Source organism: Lates calcarifer, linkage group LG21 (genome assembly GCF_001640805.2).
Source record: "Lates calcarifer isolate ASB-BC8 linkage group LG21, TLL_Latcal_v3, whole genome shotgun sequence".
NCBI lineage: Eukaryota > Metazoa > Chordata > Actinopteri > Centropomidae > Lates > Lates calcarifer.
In genome coordinates, this window is record NC_066853.1 from 26753351 (window position 1) to 26771178 (window position 17828).

General features: G+C 38.7%; 1 protein-coding gene across 4 annotated transcripts in view; it reads right to left on the bottom strand.

The window, feature by feature from the left end:
- Nucleotides 1–17828, bottom strand: part of bcas3 (BCAS3 microtubule associated cell migration factor) — a 313902-nt gene that overhangs the window by 129314 nt on the left and 166760 nt on the right. The window contains exon 24 of one of the 4 annotated variants that reach the window (XM_018701030.1): nt 2528–6679. The exons of the other annotated variants lie outside the window; for them this stretch is intronic. Coding sequence (XP_018556546.1) covers nt 6669–6679 — 11 coding nt within the window. The 3' untranslated portion in view covers nt 2528–6668. Of the gene's footprint in view, nt 1–2527; nt 6680–17828 lie in introns of those variants that run through there. 4 annotated transcript variants of the gene reach the window in all.

The window sequence follows — 17828 nt, forward strand, 5'->3', positions numbered from 1 at the left end:
TCTGGGTGATTTGATATATACACACACACACTTCAACAAGCCTGAAGTGGAGTGCCAGATGGAGATAACAAAGGACAAGAACAACCAACAAACAAATAAACAAAAGAAAACACACATTCACCCCCTCCCCACCCCCTGTCTACTTTCCTGTCCTAAAACAGCCGTCCCACTGCATGTGTTGGTGAAAAATGGATTGGATGCTTGTTAGTGAAGGCGGATGCAGGTGCCAATGCAGTATGTATATCATCTGATGGCATGTTTGTGCTGATGAACTATGTATGAGGCGGCCGGGCATCATGCAACATTTAGCAGGCCAGGGAGGCCGTAGGTGAGGCCAGCACAGCCTGCAGCCAAAGACGCCTGCACCTCTGAGTGTGTGTGTGTGTGTGTGTGTGAGCTCAAACTGAGCTTTGTCACAGCTGACTGGTGGATCCACACATTTGGAAACACAACTGGGAGGATGCTCACGCAACTGCAAGTCAGAGTCATACGCATTGTTACACACACAAACACTTGCCTTGGCACAGTGGGGCTGCATCACGCACAAAAGCTATTTTTCTACTTGCATCATAAAACACAATAAACACACACAAGAATACCCACACGCGCAGACACGTATGCACTTTGGCTGGGCAGAGGCTTTATGCTCGGGCATCTCATTTGAACTTTCACTTCAAGTGTCCAGAGCTCACATGCCCTCACACACATCCACACTCTTTGTACTGGTCTGCCTTGGAATTGCATGGTAATACTTCATTATGGCAGCACTGTAATTTGGGGGGAATGAGCACTTCAAACGAACAGCAACCCACACAAACACACACAGACGGGGTTACTGTAAATGTGTGTAACCTAGAGTTCTGCTGGGACCAGTATCAGTTTTTTCTGTATTCCCAGAACAGTCCAAAATACACCCGGACAGTAATCAGAGGCACACTGCGAGGTTATAATTGTTGGAGCTGATTACAAAGTGGAGAGTAATGGTTCAAACTGGGAGAGGAATGCAATGCCAACTTGTACACTCTGAAATGTGAACTCAAGGACACTGGGTGTCTGCAAGGTTCAGGTTTTAAGGTCTCCTGAATCCTCAATATTTCCTGTACTGAAGCTGCACTAAAAAAATCTGTATATTGACAAAATTGTGGTGTATCTCAGAATTGTCTGCGGTGCCCCATCTTTTAGGAATGCAGGTGGGATTCATCACGTGTTTTACACCCACACATACTTGATCTAATGACTAAATCAACAACTTGTTCTTGTGGCAGACTCCAAACTCCACTTCACAAAGTCTATTAGCTTTAAAAAAGTATATGTGTCTAGTATATGTGTCTCTTTTCAGTTGTTAAATGAAAAAATAATTCTGGGTGTCTTCCACACATGAATTTTACAAAAGTATGTGTTTTAATGACGTGCCACCTCTTTGGTTAAAGTTTTGTTTAAGGTTGCACACCTAAAAATGATATGGTTAAGGTTAGGCAAAGCAGAGTTCTGCATGGTTCTATTGTTGCAAACCTGCCCCTGATCCACACCTGCAAAGTTCAGTACCAGACCTATTACCTGTAATTATCTCAAAATCAAATCCGGACCCAATCAGACCTGTCAATGTAACTCCCACAACATGAATTAACACAATCCATCCCAACTGCCTTCCTGAGGTTTTTAGGAACAATAACAAGGTGACTTCAGCCTTTGCATCTGCAAGAGGGTTGTCATTATTTACAGGGCACTAAACATTGTGTCTCGTTTTATCCAGTGAAGAAAGTCTTCTCTTTCAGCGTAGCATACATGATTGTTCTATGCTGCCCTTCAAAGAACAAAGTGTCCTCTGTTTATCAATGTAAAAACTCTTTACACTGTATACAATTAACTTTTATAGAGATGTAGAGTACCACTTGTCAGTGATATGACATCTATTCTAGAAAACAGAAATGAGAATTTGAATAAGAACGGACTGCAAAAAAGAACAGAGTGTAAAGAAATAAAGCAAATGGGGCTGCTAAACAGAGTCTAGCTTCCAATTCAAGGACAAATCCACTGGAGAGGTAAGGATGAACACTATGAGTCATGATACAATATTACTGGGGCATGCACAGTGTTGGTCTCTGAAAACACTGAAACAATGACAGTACAGTGAAAATTTGAACAATGTGAATATATTATAAAAAATTCAAAATACACTGTATGAAATAAACAGAAAATCAAATTCTACTGGGTATGTATATGTGTGTGTACACCCCACAACACGTTATTTATTTAGTTTAAACAAAGACCCCAAAGACCCCCTTCAAACACTACTTCATCCAAATGCATAAATAATACAAAACACACAAGCACACAAACACCATTCTTGGCTCTCATTATGTGGACACTGTCACACAAACACACTGTGCCATGATGTGAGGTTGTCTTTTGTCCTCACACACAAGTTTGCCATACTGCTAAAATACACTGGAAGTGAGAAAATGTAGCGATAGTGTAATGTGGGTGGCTGCATGCGAGTCTAGGCACATACTTAAAAACTTTAAGGTAAAACGTACACTGTTTAATATATGATGGGAACTGGTAAAACCATGCAAATGGCATACAGTAAACTTACAAATGAAATTATGTTTTATACATATTCACAAAAATACAACTTTAAAGACTTTAACTGGTTATTAGACACAGGATAAATGTATTGGTAATTGAAAACCATCAAACTAGACCTCACAATACAGAGTGGTATAAACATACATTCATTTTATTTGACACATATGTGCAATGACAGGTGATAGAAGATGAAAATAAAGACTGTTAAATCCCCTTTGTGCTTGTGCTCCATGCTAAAAGTTTAGCCTAAACTATGCTAAATGATAGTAAGTTCCGTGACATATGCGATGAGAGCAAATTGGTTCTGAAAAAGCAGAATACACAGGTTTAATTTTGCCAATGATCATAGGCCTAGGATGTGTCATGTACTATTTCTTTTCAAAAAGAACTGTAATTGTTTGACTTTTGCATTTTGTTCAATGTGAGTGGGACATATTCTAAATTTTGAAATTTTGAGGGTGCGCACCTTTTGTAATGGCAGTCATCCGACAGATGAGTAACACAATTACTGTGAATGTCAGAACCCAAGTACTGTGAAAAATAAATAATAAATAATACTCTATTTTCCAAAGCACTAGTTGATGCTATGACAACTGAATGAGTCAATATATATAAGTAATTATATATTAGATGGCTTCTTGAAAAATGGTTTAAGATGGTTCAAAATATTTATTTTACACTTCTTCATAGACAGATAATCAGATAATTTTGCTCAGAGCAGGCATAAAATCAAAACCATGAGCTGAAAGAAACTCCAGAGTTGGTAGCAATTCTCTATGGGTTTACATTACACATAGTCATCTGACAAATATCACAATATATTGATCAGTGCAGCTTTAAAGTTGGGATAGGAAAGTAAAACATACATAAAATATCAACCTAGGAAACTATATTCAGTGATATGAAAGATTAAATTATGTTGTGTGTTGTGATGACAATGCTATTCTATCTCTCAACATAGTGTCCAGTATGTAAGATTCAAGAGTCAGAATGAAGTAGCAGATCAGACAATCAACTGGGAAAACATGGATTTTCATGTATTAGATATTTCCATTCTTATCACTTACTAGAGAAGCTCTCCGACAGGACAATCAACCTAAAACTTGTACATGTGCTTGTGCATTTCTTTTAAGTGGTACTGTATGTACAAACTGTTTGGGGAGAACAAAGGGAACACTAGAGGAGCCTCATTCATACATTTAGCTGCCTGGACCACTGCATACACAAGTGCACTCATGCACTTCCTCCTTCACAGTGTGACCCTCCTTTCCATCTCATCTTGAACTGGGTGTATAATAATAACTGTATTTGATGCCTAAAGGGCAAATGCTGCTGAGAGTGTGCTGAATATGTGCTTGTGCTAGCTGCTCCATAGAAAAACTGTACTGCTATACATGAGGCAGCTGAGCCACTCAGTACACTTTGCTTAAATCTCTGTAGCAAACAGAGGGCTGGGAGGACTGTGTAACTGCTTCTGATGAGGCAGAATTTTGGCTCTGGGTATAATACTAAATTTTACTGCACAAATAATTGGTATAGCACAATTTATGTATAAATATTTTATTTACTTGTGTACTTCATCTGTTCTTTATGAATACAATCTAAAATTCAACATATCTTTCTCTTGCTCTTCACTTTTTAGTAGTGGCTTTACAGTTGGTTGTTTCAATCACATAAAATAAATTGTATTACTCAGCTCAAAGACACACCATCTGCTTCTTACCTGAACAGTTTCAATGATCTGTCAATCACCTTTCTCAGGACACAAATTGTGATATAATATACAGACTCAGTGGCAACTATAGTAATGCTAACACAAAACTCCTTCAAACAGCAAATGTGGTTGCAAGTCAGTATATGAAACATGCAGACCAGGTCAATAGGTTCAGTTACTGTTGAATGGGAAAGATGCCTCATTTAAGCAGTTTAATGTGGTTTGATTATTGTTTCCAGAGGTGCTGGGCAGAGTATTTCAGAAACATTCAAACACCAGGATTTTTGTCCACCTCTGTTTCCAAAGTTCAAGATAATGGTGAATCATGTGATGAACATATTGGATTCACATCATCCTGTGAGTCAGTGCTGTAAATTTTAAAGTGATTTCACAAAATACTGTCAGTTCAATGTGTAATGCTTAGTGGAGAGGCAAAGTTAATAATAGCATGAATCAAACAGCAAATTTTGGAAAAGGCTCTTTTTAAAAATAACTTTCTTTGGCTCATTATCATTATCAGTTTTGACAAGTGACCTCAAATTTGAACTTTCGGGCTCAAGTAGCATTTTCTCTAACAGAGATCTGCAATGCAGAAAGGGGAGGGAGAAAACTGATATGGCTATAGTTAATGATAATGAAAATGATAAAGTAATGTATTCACTGAGGGAGCACTTGCTCAGTCAAATTTTTATTCCCTGTTGAAATTTATAAAAAACAGCAATGATGGGTAAATAATGAAAATGAAAAGTCTCTTATATTTCCTCCTCTTTCAGTTGTTAAACAACAAAATAGATAATTATGAAAATTACTTTGTACATTACCAAGTATTCATAATAACACAGATACTATTTGTGCTCCCCTTGAAACAACTTTCTGATGATAGCAAGACCATAATAGAAAGGAATTACTGTGAGTCAAACTATTGGTTTCATTTCAAATTAAGATGTCAGTTGTCACAGTCACGTGGTTGTCATTGTCCTATTGATTGGTTTGCTGAGGGTCAAGAAAGCAGGTCTTATCTAAAATGAGCCTATCAGAGGCAGATGTTGAAAGAAGGATGAAGAAAGCACAGACACCGCAATAAGTAATAGTAACCTTCTTCCCTGGAGTATTAGCTGATTTTCTGTCTACATTTACACGTTACCCAAAATGAACTGAAATCATCCCCCATTGGTGCAGGGCTGGTAACACACCAGAGGATGCCAGGAACAGCTTCTCTCAATCAGCTTGAATGAGGAGACACAGTGGGAACATTGTGGGAACTGAGTCTGATTCACTGGGGTTCAGGTAGTTCCACATCCTTTTGTTTGCCTTTCTATGGCACTCACTATATACTGCGGCCTGTAAATAGCATATATAACTGCAAAGCTTAGTGTTAATTAATTCTCCTAGATGAAACAACAACAAATCATTTCTCCAGCACCTTCTGTGCTGTGACACAGTGACAACACTGGTATTGTGTGTGTATCACCTACATTAACATACACAATGAGCAGTAACAGAGACTAGGCTGGGAAACTATGTACAGAGCTTGAGTTTCTTGGTCACCCTAGAGGACAGTATGCTAACAAGATGATCATACTGCAGTGGGAAGGTGATCACCAAAAATGGATGACAGGCTTTGGGATTAACAGCACTGAATCGTTTGATAATATTACCTCCTGGTAACAGTTAGTTTAAAGACATCAGTGATGCCAGGCTTTTATGAAGTGCATCCTAAGGACAGCAATTGAGGTAGAAAAAAAAACTGGTTTGGCCTTGGGGAATGACTCACTTGTCTTTACACAATTATTAAACTATTCTATGGTTAACAGTTGGTAAACGTTAGGGAAAGACTGTGGTCTGGTTTAATACAGAAAAAGTTGATAGTAACTTCAGACACAGTGTGTTTACTTGTGTTCTTGTTTCTGAACATAATCCAGCCAGTGATCAGATTTCCCTCATAACGTTGTTGTTGCAATTTAGTTGTATATAAACATTACTTCAAGAAGACATGGTTGTGCTATTTAATCTTTAAGAACTGCCATATGGTACTACATATTATTATCATGGACTTGAGCTATGTATGGCTTCTTTCTGAAGCCATATCTAGACAAAAATGAACAGACAGACAAAGAGAAAGACAGACAAGTAGAAAAAAGCTGGCCATCTTCCTCTCTTCCTCCTTCTCCTCCTCCTCTCGCCTGTCCTCTTCTCTCTCTCACACCAATGATAAAACAATGACTGGGTAGTGAGGGAGAGAGGGAAGGGTGAATGGATGGATGAAGGGGCAATGAAAATGACAGGCGTGTTTACGAGGAAAAAAGCAACAAAAATAACAAAAAGTCAATTGAAATGGTAATTTGCAGGGCGAGGAGCGTCTTTTTTAGGAATAACCTGCAAGAGACAAACAGGAAATAAAAACAAAAAGTGTTGGGTTTTAAATCTCAGGTGGTATAGAAGATATCTGTGTGTCCTTTTGTTAACATATTGTGTTTGTTTTTTTGTCAGCATGCATATTCATGGTTTGAGAGGGCAAATGAGTGAGTGAGACATGGAAGGTATGTCTGAACAGACTTTTCATCTCTAAGATCAAGAGGAGTATATTCATCTTTCCACTGGCTCCTTTTTTTTAAATATGCAAGTCATGTTGTTCTTTTTCTGCTTCTGGTTATCAAAAAGTGTTAGGCCCCTTTGCCATATTCATCACTGTGTAAATATCCTGGCAGCTTCACGTTGCCGTCAGGTCTGAAAATTAGCCAAAGATGAAAAAACACTACTTAGTAACTGAAACAGTTCTTAGTTGCAGACTACATATTCTTCATGTAGTATTTTCCTCATGCACAAAATACCCTGTTCATTATCAGCCATGAAACTTTAAACTTGCAGCTTCGCAGCATTGTTAAAAAAGGAAATAAAAGAGAGACAAAACTTAAGTTTAATGTGCTGTCTTCTTTTGTATTAACGACCGCACCTTGGGGGCTATTGGACAGTGTAAAATAATATGTGATAAATTGTGTGAAATCATATTTCACATAGCCTTCCTTGTGTGACTTCTGCTGGTCAGAAGTCAAGCTAATATAAATTCATGCTAATATAAATTTTTAAAATCATCATGTTGGCACTGTGAATGAAACACAGCAATTCTTTCTCAGTGTTATTCTTTTCGAACTTGCTACTTTGCTGACATCAATGCAGATCTGTCGAATGGTGTGTGAAAAGAATCAACATGTAACTGTTAGTGATTGGCCTAAGAGTTAAAGCCAAAAACCACCTTACACCGAGATTTAGAGCCAGCAACATTCCATCTTCCATGTGTGGCGAGGACTTCAGGAAGCTTGCAAGAAGTCAATTAAACTCTCTATTGCAAAGCAACAACACAATCTCCTCTCTGATCACAACTTTGGCATGAAGCACAACTAAACCAAGGTGGACATTATGCAGCAAGGTGACCAAAAAGATTACTAATAGTGAGCGAGCTCTGGCAGGACTGCTGGCGGCTGGAAGGCAGCAGTGCTGACTGGGAAAACACAACCCTCTCATTTAGTCTGATGGAACTGTAAAGTAGCTAACACACGCAGGAGCAATTGTGGCTGTGTGTGTGTCAGTACATGTGCTTCATTAGTGTGCATCTTGGCGTTGTGCGTTTCTTGTGTGTGAGTGTAATGGGTACCGTGTGCTTGCTGAGGTCTTGTTTGCCCATCTTAAGTCAATTAAAAGGAAATAAGGCGGCTCTGACCGGCCCGTGAACCAGCTCCCTCAGCTGAGAGCATGTCTGCACAAAAACACACAAGCTAACACAGGGAGGCTGATAATGCTCTACAACTGGCAATCGACCCTGTGCCCTGCTGTGTGAGAAACAATGGCTCTGAGGCTCTCTGAGTGTATGTGTGTGAGTCTGACGAGGCTTCAGAGGGAAACTTTTAAAGACAACACAGACACGTGAACACAGAGCCAAAGAACACATTTTTGTCCTACAGACATGAACACTGACACATTACACACACACATACACTGACACACACTACACCTTGCCAATGATAAAATGGCACCTTTGGCATGGGACAACACTGTCATAAAGCTTGAGCAGTGCCTCCAAGCTTCCGCAGCCATGAAACATATTAATATATCAAAATTCTTAAATTATTTCCATTTTACAGATATATTCCAATGAGTCAGCCCACCAATAACTGACCTACTATTTCACAGATCAACACACTGAAGTTCTAGTGATCTGAAAGTTGTGACAAACATTTTAAAGTTTCCTTATCATCACAGAATGACACCATTTGGCAGGTACATTTACTCTTCCTCCCACAGTCCAAAGACATGCAGGTTAATTAGTGACTCTAAATTGCCCATAGGTGTGAGTGTGAATGTGAATGGTTGGTTGTCTCTGACTGGCAATCTGTCCAGGGTGTACCCAAAGTCAGCTGGGATTGGCCCCTGCCCCTTTGTGACTCTTAAGGTTAAGCGATATGGATAATGGATGGATGGATTTTTATCATTATTACCATTTTTATTACTAGTATTATTTTAACTGCTCAATCTTTCAAAGTAGGAATGTATAAAACATTCAGATACATTTGCAGGTTTCTTAGTTCTGGATGGCACCATTGCTTTGCTTAATTCAAAGCAATCACTGTATGTGATTTATGAGAAGAAGCACTGCTCTTACTCATCAAGACTGGGAGTAAACAGTGCGTTGCTGCAGTTCAGTAAGACCAAATGAGTGGTTCCACCTTATATGAAGTTAACTAAACTAAAATGATCTAGCTGCATCACCTTTATTTAGTTTAGTTTAGTTTAATTAAGTCGCAGATATTGAACGATGTTGGATTTGACAGGGGATATACTGTAGGGGGAAGTATTGGATTAGTGAAAATTAATGAAAATGCTGAGGAAAACCAACCTTACAAATGTCATTTTTAAAGTTATCTGCTAAACAACCCATTGACAGAGTTTCAGAAGTTGTGTTTAATCTTGTTGGATGACACTTAATTTGGAGAGTAGATTACTTGAGAGTAGCTTTACTGAGTTTAAGGAAAGCTAAGGGTATGATATAGTAAAGAATGGACAGACAGCAGATAATCCTGTTCTGAAGTTTGCGTAAGTTGAACTGATTATAAAAACATGACAAAACAATTAATCCAATTGGAATTCCACAGGTGTGCCAGAAACAGTTTAAAAATATTTCCCAAGCCACATGTTCATATGTTAAGACTTTGGAAAAAATAACTTTGAACAAATGTTCTTTGATAACATAAATAACTTCTATTTCCACAGTATCTCATGGAACACAAATCTGTGTCCAACACAGTGCAGCCTTGTCAGGCATTGGTCTGTCAGTCACTTAGTTCTCTGTTCGTGATCATGCTTTCTAGTAAACACAAATAAAGTGAGTAAATGTTATAGACATCAAATATTTCTGCACAGACACCTGAAGGAAAAGCGTAACAGAATAATATTTGTCATGTTCTTTGCCTAAAGTTTTGGTCTCTGATGTGTTGATTAATGGTTAAGATATAAACGCATGAAGAGAAAACACTGTTGGCTGTGATTGTTTCAGATGTTTCACAGTCACAGTGTTAGACTGTTAGCTTGATTTTACAGGGGATATATCAAAAATTAGATTCATGAAAATGCTAAGGGAAACCAACCTTACAAATGTTACTTCAAAGACATCCACCTACTGTAGAGTTTCAGAACACATACCAATTTAATTTTCTGGGATGGTACTAAATTTGGAGGGTAACTGAGTTTTGCTCTAAATTTGAAACCTCTGTTGAATTGTTCTGCTTTATAAAGCTATAAAATTCTTGCTCTCTCAAACTGCTTCCTGTAGCACCTCCATTTACATTCATACCACTAGTATAAACTACTATAGTTTGCAATAATTTGTCTGTCTATTCAGTATAATGTCTGTCTCACTTTGTTTGAGGCTTAACCAGCCATGGACTACCTATAGTCACCAATCAGTATTAAAAAAAAAAAAAAAAAAAAAAAACTTTTTGCAGGAGACACAGTGACTCAGGATGTCTGTAAATCAGACCAGGTCTTCTTTTTTAAGCCTTTGGCCAAATTTAACCTTCCTGAAATTCTAGTTAAAGGGAAGGTCAAGATGTTCAGTGATCACATTCTCTGTGCCCCCACTGTGAACAGCATGGTAAGAACCAGGTCCTAATGCATCGGCTATATCCCATGACAATCCCAGAGCTGTTCTTATAGAGGTGAGGGACCACTTAATCCTCTATCCCCAAACCCAGCTCGGACTAGACAAGCTACATTTAATCCACAAAACAGAGGAGCAAGGGTTAAGTCTTTACCACTTGCCATGCCAATGTTCTCCCTTTTAGTTGCTTTCACATTCTATCCCTTTGTAAGCATCATTATAATACTGCTGTTGTAAAATCACTGGATTAAATCTGGACAAGCAGTCTGCATTAGGTTAGAGGAAATGAATCACAACTGCTGCTGAGGCAGAAAATACCAGCAATTTATTAAACAGATGTAAAATAAAATAACAGGGACTGAAAAATTAGTCGGTGAGTGAGTCAAATGTGCAAAAATCCTGAGGGGAAATATTCTTCTGTGAATTATCTTTATGTCATTATCACTCAAACTTCAGCTTCCAACGAAGCAAACGGTGTCATGGTTAATCTTTTTTTTTTTTCAGTTATACAAAACTGCATTAAAAACAACCTCCAAACTGGCCTTAATTTGTCAAAATTGACAAAACTGATTATTCCTACTAAAAATGCACATAGGTTTAAACCACTGGAATACAACAAGAGACATAGCTACCTGTATGGGTATACTTATTAAAAATATGTCTTTTAAAAGATCTACATACTAACCAAACCCTAACCCTAACCCAAGCAATGTTCAGTCGGGTGCATATTTTCTGTTGTTGATGCTGGAATCACAGGCTAACTGTAGCTACATGGCTTGTATACAACTTACAATGTACCAAAATTTACCAAAACTTAAAGTCCAATGTCAGTTGGGAATGTCATCTGGTCTTTTACAGAATTGCCAATATCAACGTTCCCTCTTAGTACAATGAATGTGTACTAATCCTGTGAATCCAAACTAGAGATGGTGGGTTCCAAGCCCTGGTACACAAGCTTCAATGGGCACCATACTCAGAGTCAACACCACAATGGAGCTCACAACAGCAGCTGGCATTAGTAATGGTTGGGGTCTTCATGTTCATATCTCTGTTCAAGAGAAAAAAAACACGATGGGCTGCATTGGGTAATCACTGATGATCAGTGGCTAACCATTGGCCACAGTTGTTATAATGTGTTTCTGGTTATGTTGGAAATTGGTAGCCAGTCAAGTTGACTAATCACTCTGTTGGGCATGCTGAATAGGCACTGAGAGTCAAAACTTTTTAGTTTTTCTTTACCTTGGCGCAGTCATTACACAATGATTATAGAAACACAGCATGTGGTGAATGTTTAAGCCTAAGTCTGTAATATCAGTCTTTGGAATTATAGTTGGGCTTTTTTTCAGTAAGGGCAGCACAGAAAGAGATAGATCATGCATGCAGTCCATTAGGTAAAGACTCAGCATCCATACATTGTGGGAAAACACACACCATAGAGTCACTCAATCAGTCTACATGAATAAATAATGAAAGGAAAGCAAGGAACATTGTTGGTGTATCTTATACCATGGATCCCACACCGATGAACATTAGATTCCAGAAAGAATCACACTCTGCCTCCCTCTGTCTGGAAACAGACAATTGTCTGAAAGTTACAAAAACTGTTAGATTCCAATCTCAAAATTGTGTTTTTGGGGAGAAGAAAACTTGAAGGCATCTGAGGAGGACTGAACGATTTTGGGAAAATATCTAAATGCGATTTCTCTCACTCCTTCTCAGCTCAACTGGGTATTTTGCAACTTTAATAACTTTGCAATAACTTTCCCGCTGCAGGCCACCGCTACAAAATACAGTATATACAGTGGAAACACTGCAGACATTAAGTTAGCATCTTGGCCATAGCTCAGTTATCTCTCTTGTCAGTCTGCTGACTCAGTTTTAACTCTTCATAACACTGGTAGTTTCCGTTTTATCTGTGTTTGTTCCTGCAATGGACATGCAGCTCTCAGCAGGTAGAACTCACCTGACACTGGAGTGAAGAGAATCGGAGTGACTCACACTGTCAGCATCGTGCTGTTGCTCTGCCCTCAGTTTTCATCAAGTATCTAACTCCACAGTTTGTTTTGTGGTTTGGTCATTTTAAGACAAGATCTTGTTGTAAAGTTTACAGTCTGTTGCTCCTGCAGTGCTCTGTGTGTGAACTGTGAGACAGCTAAAAAAGTGTAACAACACTGAATCTGTTGTTAAAAAAAAAAACAAAACAAACACAATCACAGTCTTAACAGTTTGCATATCACATTAGTTCAAATTGTGATTTCAGTTTAAATTCAATAAATCGTTCAGCCCTACCTAATGCTTTATCCAGGTTATGGTTGTATATTGATAGTTTTATGGAGAGGAAGGAGAGCAACTTTAGTGTTCTTCCAAGCTGACACTGTACAACCTACCTGCTGGGAGGAGTTGGTATTGGCAACTCAAAATGGGGGCAGACCAAGAAGACTTCAGCAAACCCCATTAGCATTCTAAACAGACAACTCCTCCCACGCTTTGTACACAGATGTTACGGTGGTGCTGGCGCTGATGACAGTACTTGGTAAGCAGGGAGGGGGAGGCAGAGAAAGAGAGAAATGGGTGTTTGGAACTTCACTTGATGAGGTACATATGCAATGTTGGCACGTCAGTATCTGTACAGCCATGTGCACTAGCCCCTGTCCGTTCTGTTTGCTATCCTGTATTCCTGCATGCCACAGCACCCCAGGACATGGCCATATGCCATTGGCTTGGCCCGTTGATCAACACGGCTCCAGCCTTGCATGACAGCTCACAACGCACACACTCATACACAATAGTTCCGACAGATGGGTTAAAAGGTGGGCCACGTCATGTGTGAATTGAACAGAGGGCAGGGGGGTGTTAGCAATTATGGTGAAACAGACTGCAAAGACAGACAGACAGACAGACACGTGTGTATATTTGTGTGTCTGTACAACAATAAGGTGCACATGGGCATGCACAGAAATACGAGCATAGCATCAGCCAAAACAGCCCTACACTCCAGATAGGAGAGCCATTTACACAACCAGCCTGATCTGAAGTTGAGACACATCAACTGTTTGTTGTATGATTGAATAAGCACTTAGAAGCTATATATTGATTCAACACTAACATGCAGTGGCTACGCTGCTTTTAAAGAGACATCACAAAGAAAAAAGAACAAAAAAACATATCCAAACCAGCTGGGGAGTACAAACAATACACAGACCACAATTTAATCTCTGAAGAGCAATGTTTGCATTGGTTCTCTGATTTCTGAATCACCACGTCTAGGGAACGTGCAAAGAAAGACAGAGTTACTCCTGCATCAAGACAGTGGGTCAACCAACATGTTTTTCAAGACAGTTACAATTGCCAGTAGCCATTCCAGCAATTCCAGCAAGTACAAAATGACTGTATTTTTCAAATGTTCATAATGAAATGTGCCAATGATATGAATGAATATGAATTTATGGTGCCCCCCCTCTTACCCCCCATTCAAATTGGAAATATTCACTTTAAACACTTCCACACACCAAATAATAACCAGTACAATTCTGACTTATTGATATGTAATCAAACATCACAATGATACTGACTAGCTTATATGCCGATATAATTATAATGATGTAGATAGACAGGGCAAGGATACAGAGAATGGTCAAAACAATGACCATTACAATGGTAACAGCTGTCTGAACAAGTCATTTTAAAATCTACTTCTGAGAATTTATTCTGAGCCACTTGGAAATATGATACACATTTGCCTGTCTATGGACACATTCATATTGGTTTATATTGTATATAAATATTTACAGATTGTGAAACTGTTAAAGTCCTTAAAGGCAAGTCTAGCCACTTGGCAACGCCCCAAGGCAGTTATTTCCAAACAGCAAGACTATCTAAAAGAATGGAGAGGGAGCATTAACTGTGCTTTCAGTGGTCACCAGAAAATAAAAAAAAACTATATGTATAAAATCATCAGTCAAATCTAAAAATGACCCATTAATAAATAACACTTGAACTATTTTTGTGAATTATAATGGTCATCCAAAAATAAGTCTCCATTGAAATTAAGATTTTGTGTGTTCAACAAGCAGCAGAATGCCGAATGTGTATAGTTCTGGTGGCAGAGAGTGGGAGAGGGTTGAGAGTGAAAGTGGTGCTGAGAGTGATGAGAATAATCCTCTGCCCATGTAACAGAGATAAAGACACACAGTGGTTTTAGCTTCACACGGGAGATTGACCTCATTACTGGCAACAAGCTCACAAACCAACAGACTCACACACAAACACACAAGCATGCAGCAGAAATGTAGACAAGTGGCAAAATATGAAGTGCTTTACCAGTATTCTTATTGTCAGTGACTCAGTCTATAAAAGGAGTGTGGTGTGTGTGTATGTGTGTGTGTGTGCATGCATGTGTGTAATGAACAGAGAACACCCTAACCTTGATCAGAAGTGGAGAAAAAGAGTACTGCCCCCTCCACTCTCACATTCATCAAGAATGTGTGTTTGATTTCTCAGCCACATCACACATGTGCCCTCCAATCAACTGCTGCTGCCTCAAAAGCCCCTTTGGCCTGTCACTACACAAACACACAAACACAAACACACACACACACACACACACACACACACACACAGAAGGGAGCGTTCCTCACAGAACCCATTAGGACTTTTGATTAAATTTGAGTATGAGCATGTGTAAAGCCATGGACAGTGCAGCTTCATTCAAGTGTGCGTGCATGCATGTATGTGTACATGCATGCACGAGAAGAAAAAGAGAGCAAAAACGAGTCTGTAAAGCCTTCTAACCTTTGTAATATAGATCCTAACTGCTGCCAAGGGAGGTTAAAACCTAAAAGGGCTCAATAACACTTCATAACTCTGACTTAAATGAAAGAACTACAAGACACGCCATTAGTGTGACACACAGACATGCACACACACACACATACACACACACAAACACACACAGTGTCTTTAGAAGTTGGCAAGGCAACCAAGGTCATTAGGTTTATTTCCATTGGCAGAGCAGGGATTTTGGTAGCCACAATCTGCCCAGCAACGCTCAGGTTTGTCAGAATAAACAAATATGATTAGAGATGAGTGTCCCCCACATTAATGAATCGCTTCAGTGAAATGGAAGAGTGAGGGAAACAGAAAGAGTGACATTAAGGCAAACCATACAACATGTAATTTTGGGGAATCAGTGACCACTATTAAAGGCCAAGTGTAAAAGAACACAGATCAACAGAGGGAACAGGCCTTTTCTAAAAACAGACATTTTGACTCGTCAAAGTAGGAGAAGCACGTCATGATATCTCCATTCCATTTAGGTGTGCTAGTGAGCCAGTATGCACAATAACATGGCCCTGAAACAGGCACACAAAATAGAAAGCAGCCAGTATTTATGTAATTATTGCACCAGTGGATTTCCCACCATAACATAATACTGTTAATTCGCCATTGGTATCTGTGTCACTAAAATCATCAATGGGACTGAAGCAGATCAGTGCCTCTGGTGTTCCATGATGACACTTTAGCATACAGTATGTTAAGCAACATCAGATTTTAATGATGTAAATCTATTGAGCTATGGTATAGATATAATCGCTAGGATTATCCAGAGTGAGATGGCTGACCTCTTAATACGGAGAATGGACTCAATATAAGCAACACCTGTGCAATTGTTATTCTTTGTAAGAGGTAAGGTAAAGACACAGACATTTAACAGACCAGTTACTCAATGTTTAAAAATAATCTCATACATTTAACGGTTGGCTAGATTTGGGTATTTGGCCAGGTTTTAAGATGTAAATGTTCACTGTCATTTTGCAATGTTCTGAGCTCCACAAACTAAACTTCATTCATCTCTACTGTTTTGGGATGGAGGCAGAGACAAAGTTTTATATAATAATAATAATAATAATACATACATACATACATACATACTATTATAATAACAAACAGTGATTTTGAATGTATTATTAAAATATTCATGAATTAAGTTTACTGGGGAAAAAAAAAAAAAAAAAAAAAAAAAAATATATATATATATATATATATATATACACTGAGTGAAGACTAAAGAACATGAAGAACACACACATTACTATCACTCCTTCCTCCTGTCCTCTGTCCTCCTTCCTCTGCTACTGTGATTCACTACCTGCAGGTACGGTGGGTAGAGAGGGGGGATGGGTTTGTCTCAGCCAGGAAAGTTTACAAAAATTTGCCAGATTTTAAGATTAGTGGCGAACAAAGCTAATCAGTTAGACTACATACAGATATCTTTCATTTTAGCTTTTTAGTAACAATTCACTATTACCTTAACCAGCACACTGTAGTTGCATTTAAAATGCCAGCAGACTGTGGTTAAAACAGTTGAAAAGCTCACTTTTCTACAGCTTTTTTAACAGGTGGTTTGATGAAGTACTTTTTATTGCACTTGTGTGGCAGGCCACCCCAAATAAAACAGTGTATAAGAAACACTGAACCGGACCCTAGAACGGATGGCATATTTGCATATGTCCATAGATACTGTATCCACCAATAAAAAAAGTTCATGTTGGAGCCTTTAAATGATGAGCCCTAGCTCTGAACTGTTGCTGCTGGAGCATGTAACAGGGAGAGAAATTACCTGCTTCCTGTTCAATTCATGTGGTTCAGAAATGTCCAGCAAATATAAATGAGCTAATTGTGGCTTTTTGATGTCAAAACTTTTTCAGTGTGTGTGTGTGTGTGTGTTGTGCTTGTATGTTATTCTTCTGAGCTCATAAAGCATTTCTTGTAGTCGTTAGCTGGGGTTAGATAAAGGCAAGCAAATGCAAGACGAGTGGAAAGGCAGGGTATTAATTATACTAAATGGAGAAAGATGGTGCTAAGTTCCCAATAGTGAACAGTAACAGTACACATGTGCACCAGACACAGAATGCACAGTCAAACATAACCTTATGTTTGCATATTCATTTAATATTCTCCTGTGTGTATTTCTGTCATTATATCAGACTGTATCGGACCATACACACATACACTGGAACAATGCTGCGGCTGTGATGTCAGACAAATGTCCTACTGAAGATTGGACTAATGTTCCCAGCTTAGCACCCTCCACAGCAGATGTCCAATCATCCTAATATAACAGCAGGAACAGAACAACACAGTGGCTAAGGCCTCAGATTAAAACTATCTGCATCCCAGAGGATAAAGCACAGCAGCAATGCAGCAAACTAATTCAAGCAAGATGATTTAGTGATGTCTAGCAGTTTAAAAGAAGTTATACAGCTGGTACCTACAATGGTGGATGAGAAGAATGCAAAAGTACTAACACAAGCACAGAATTTATGTAACTAAAAAAATAAATAAGAGACACACATACTGTTGGACTACAGATTA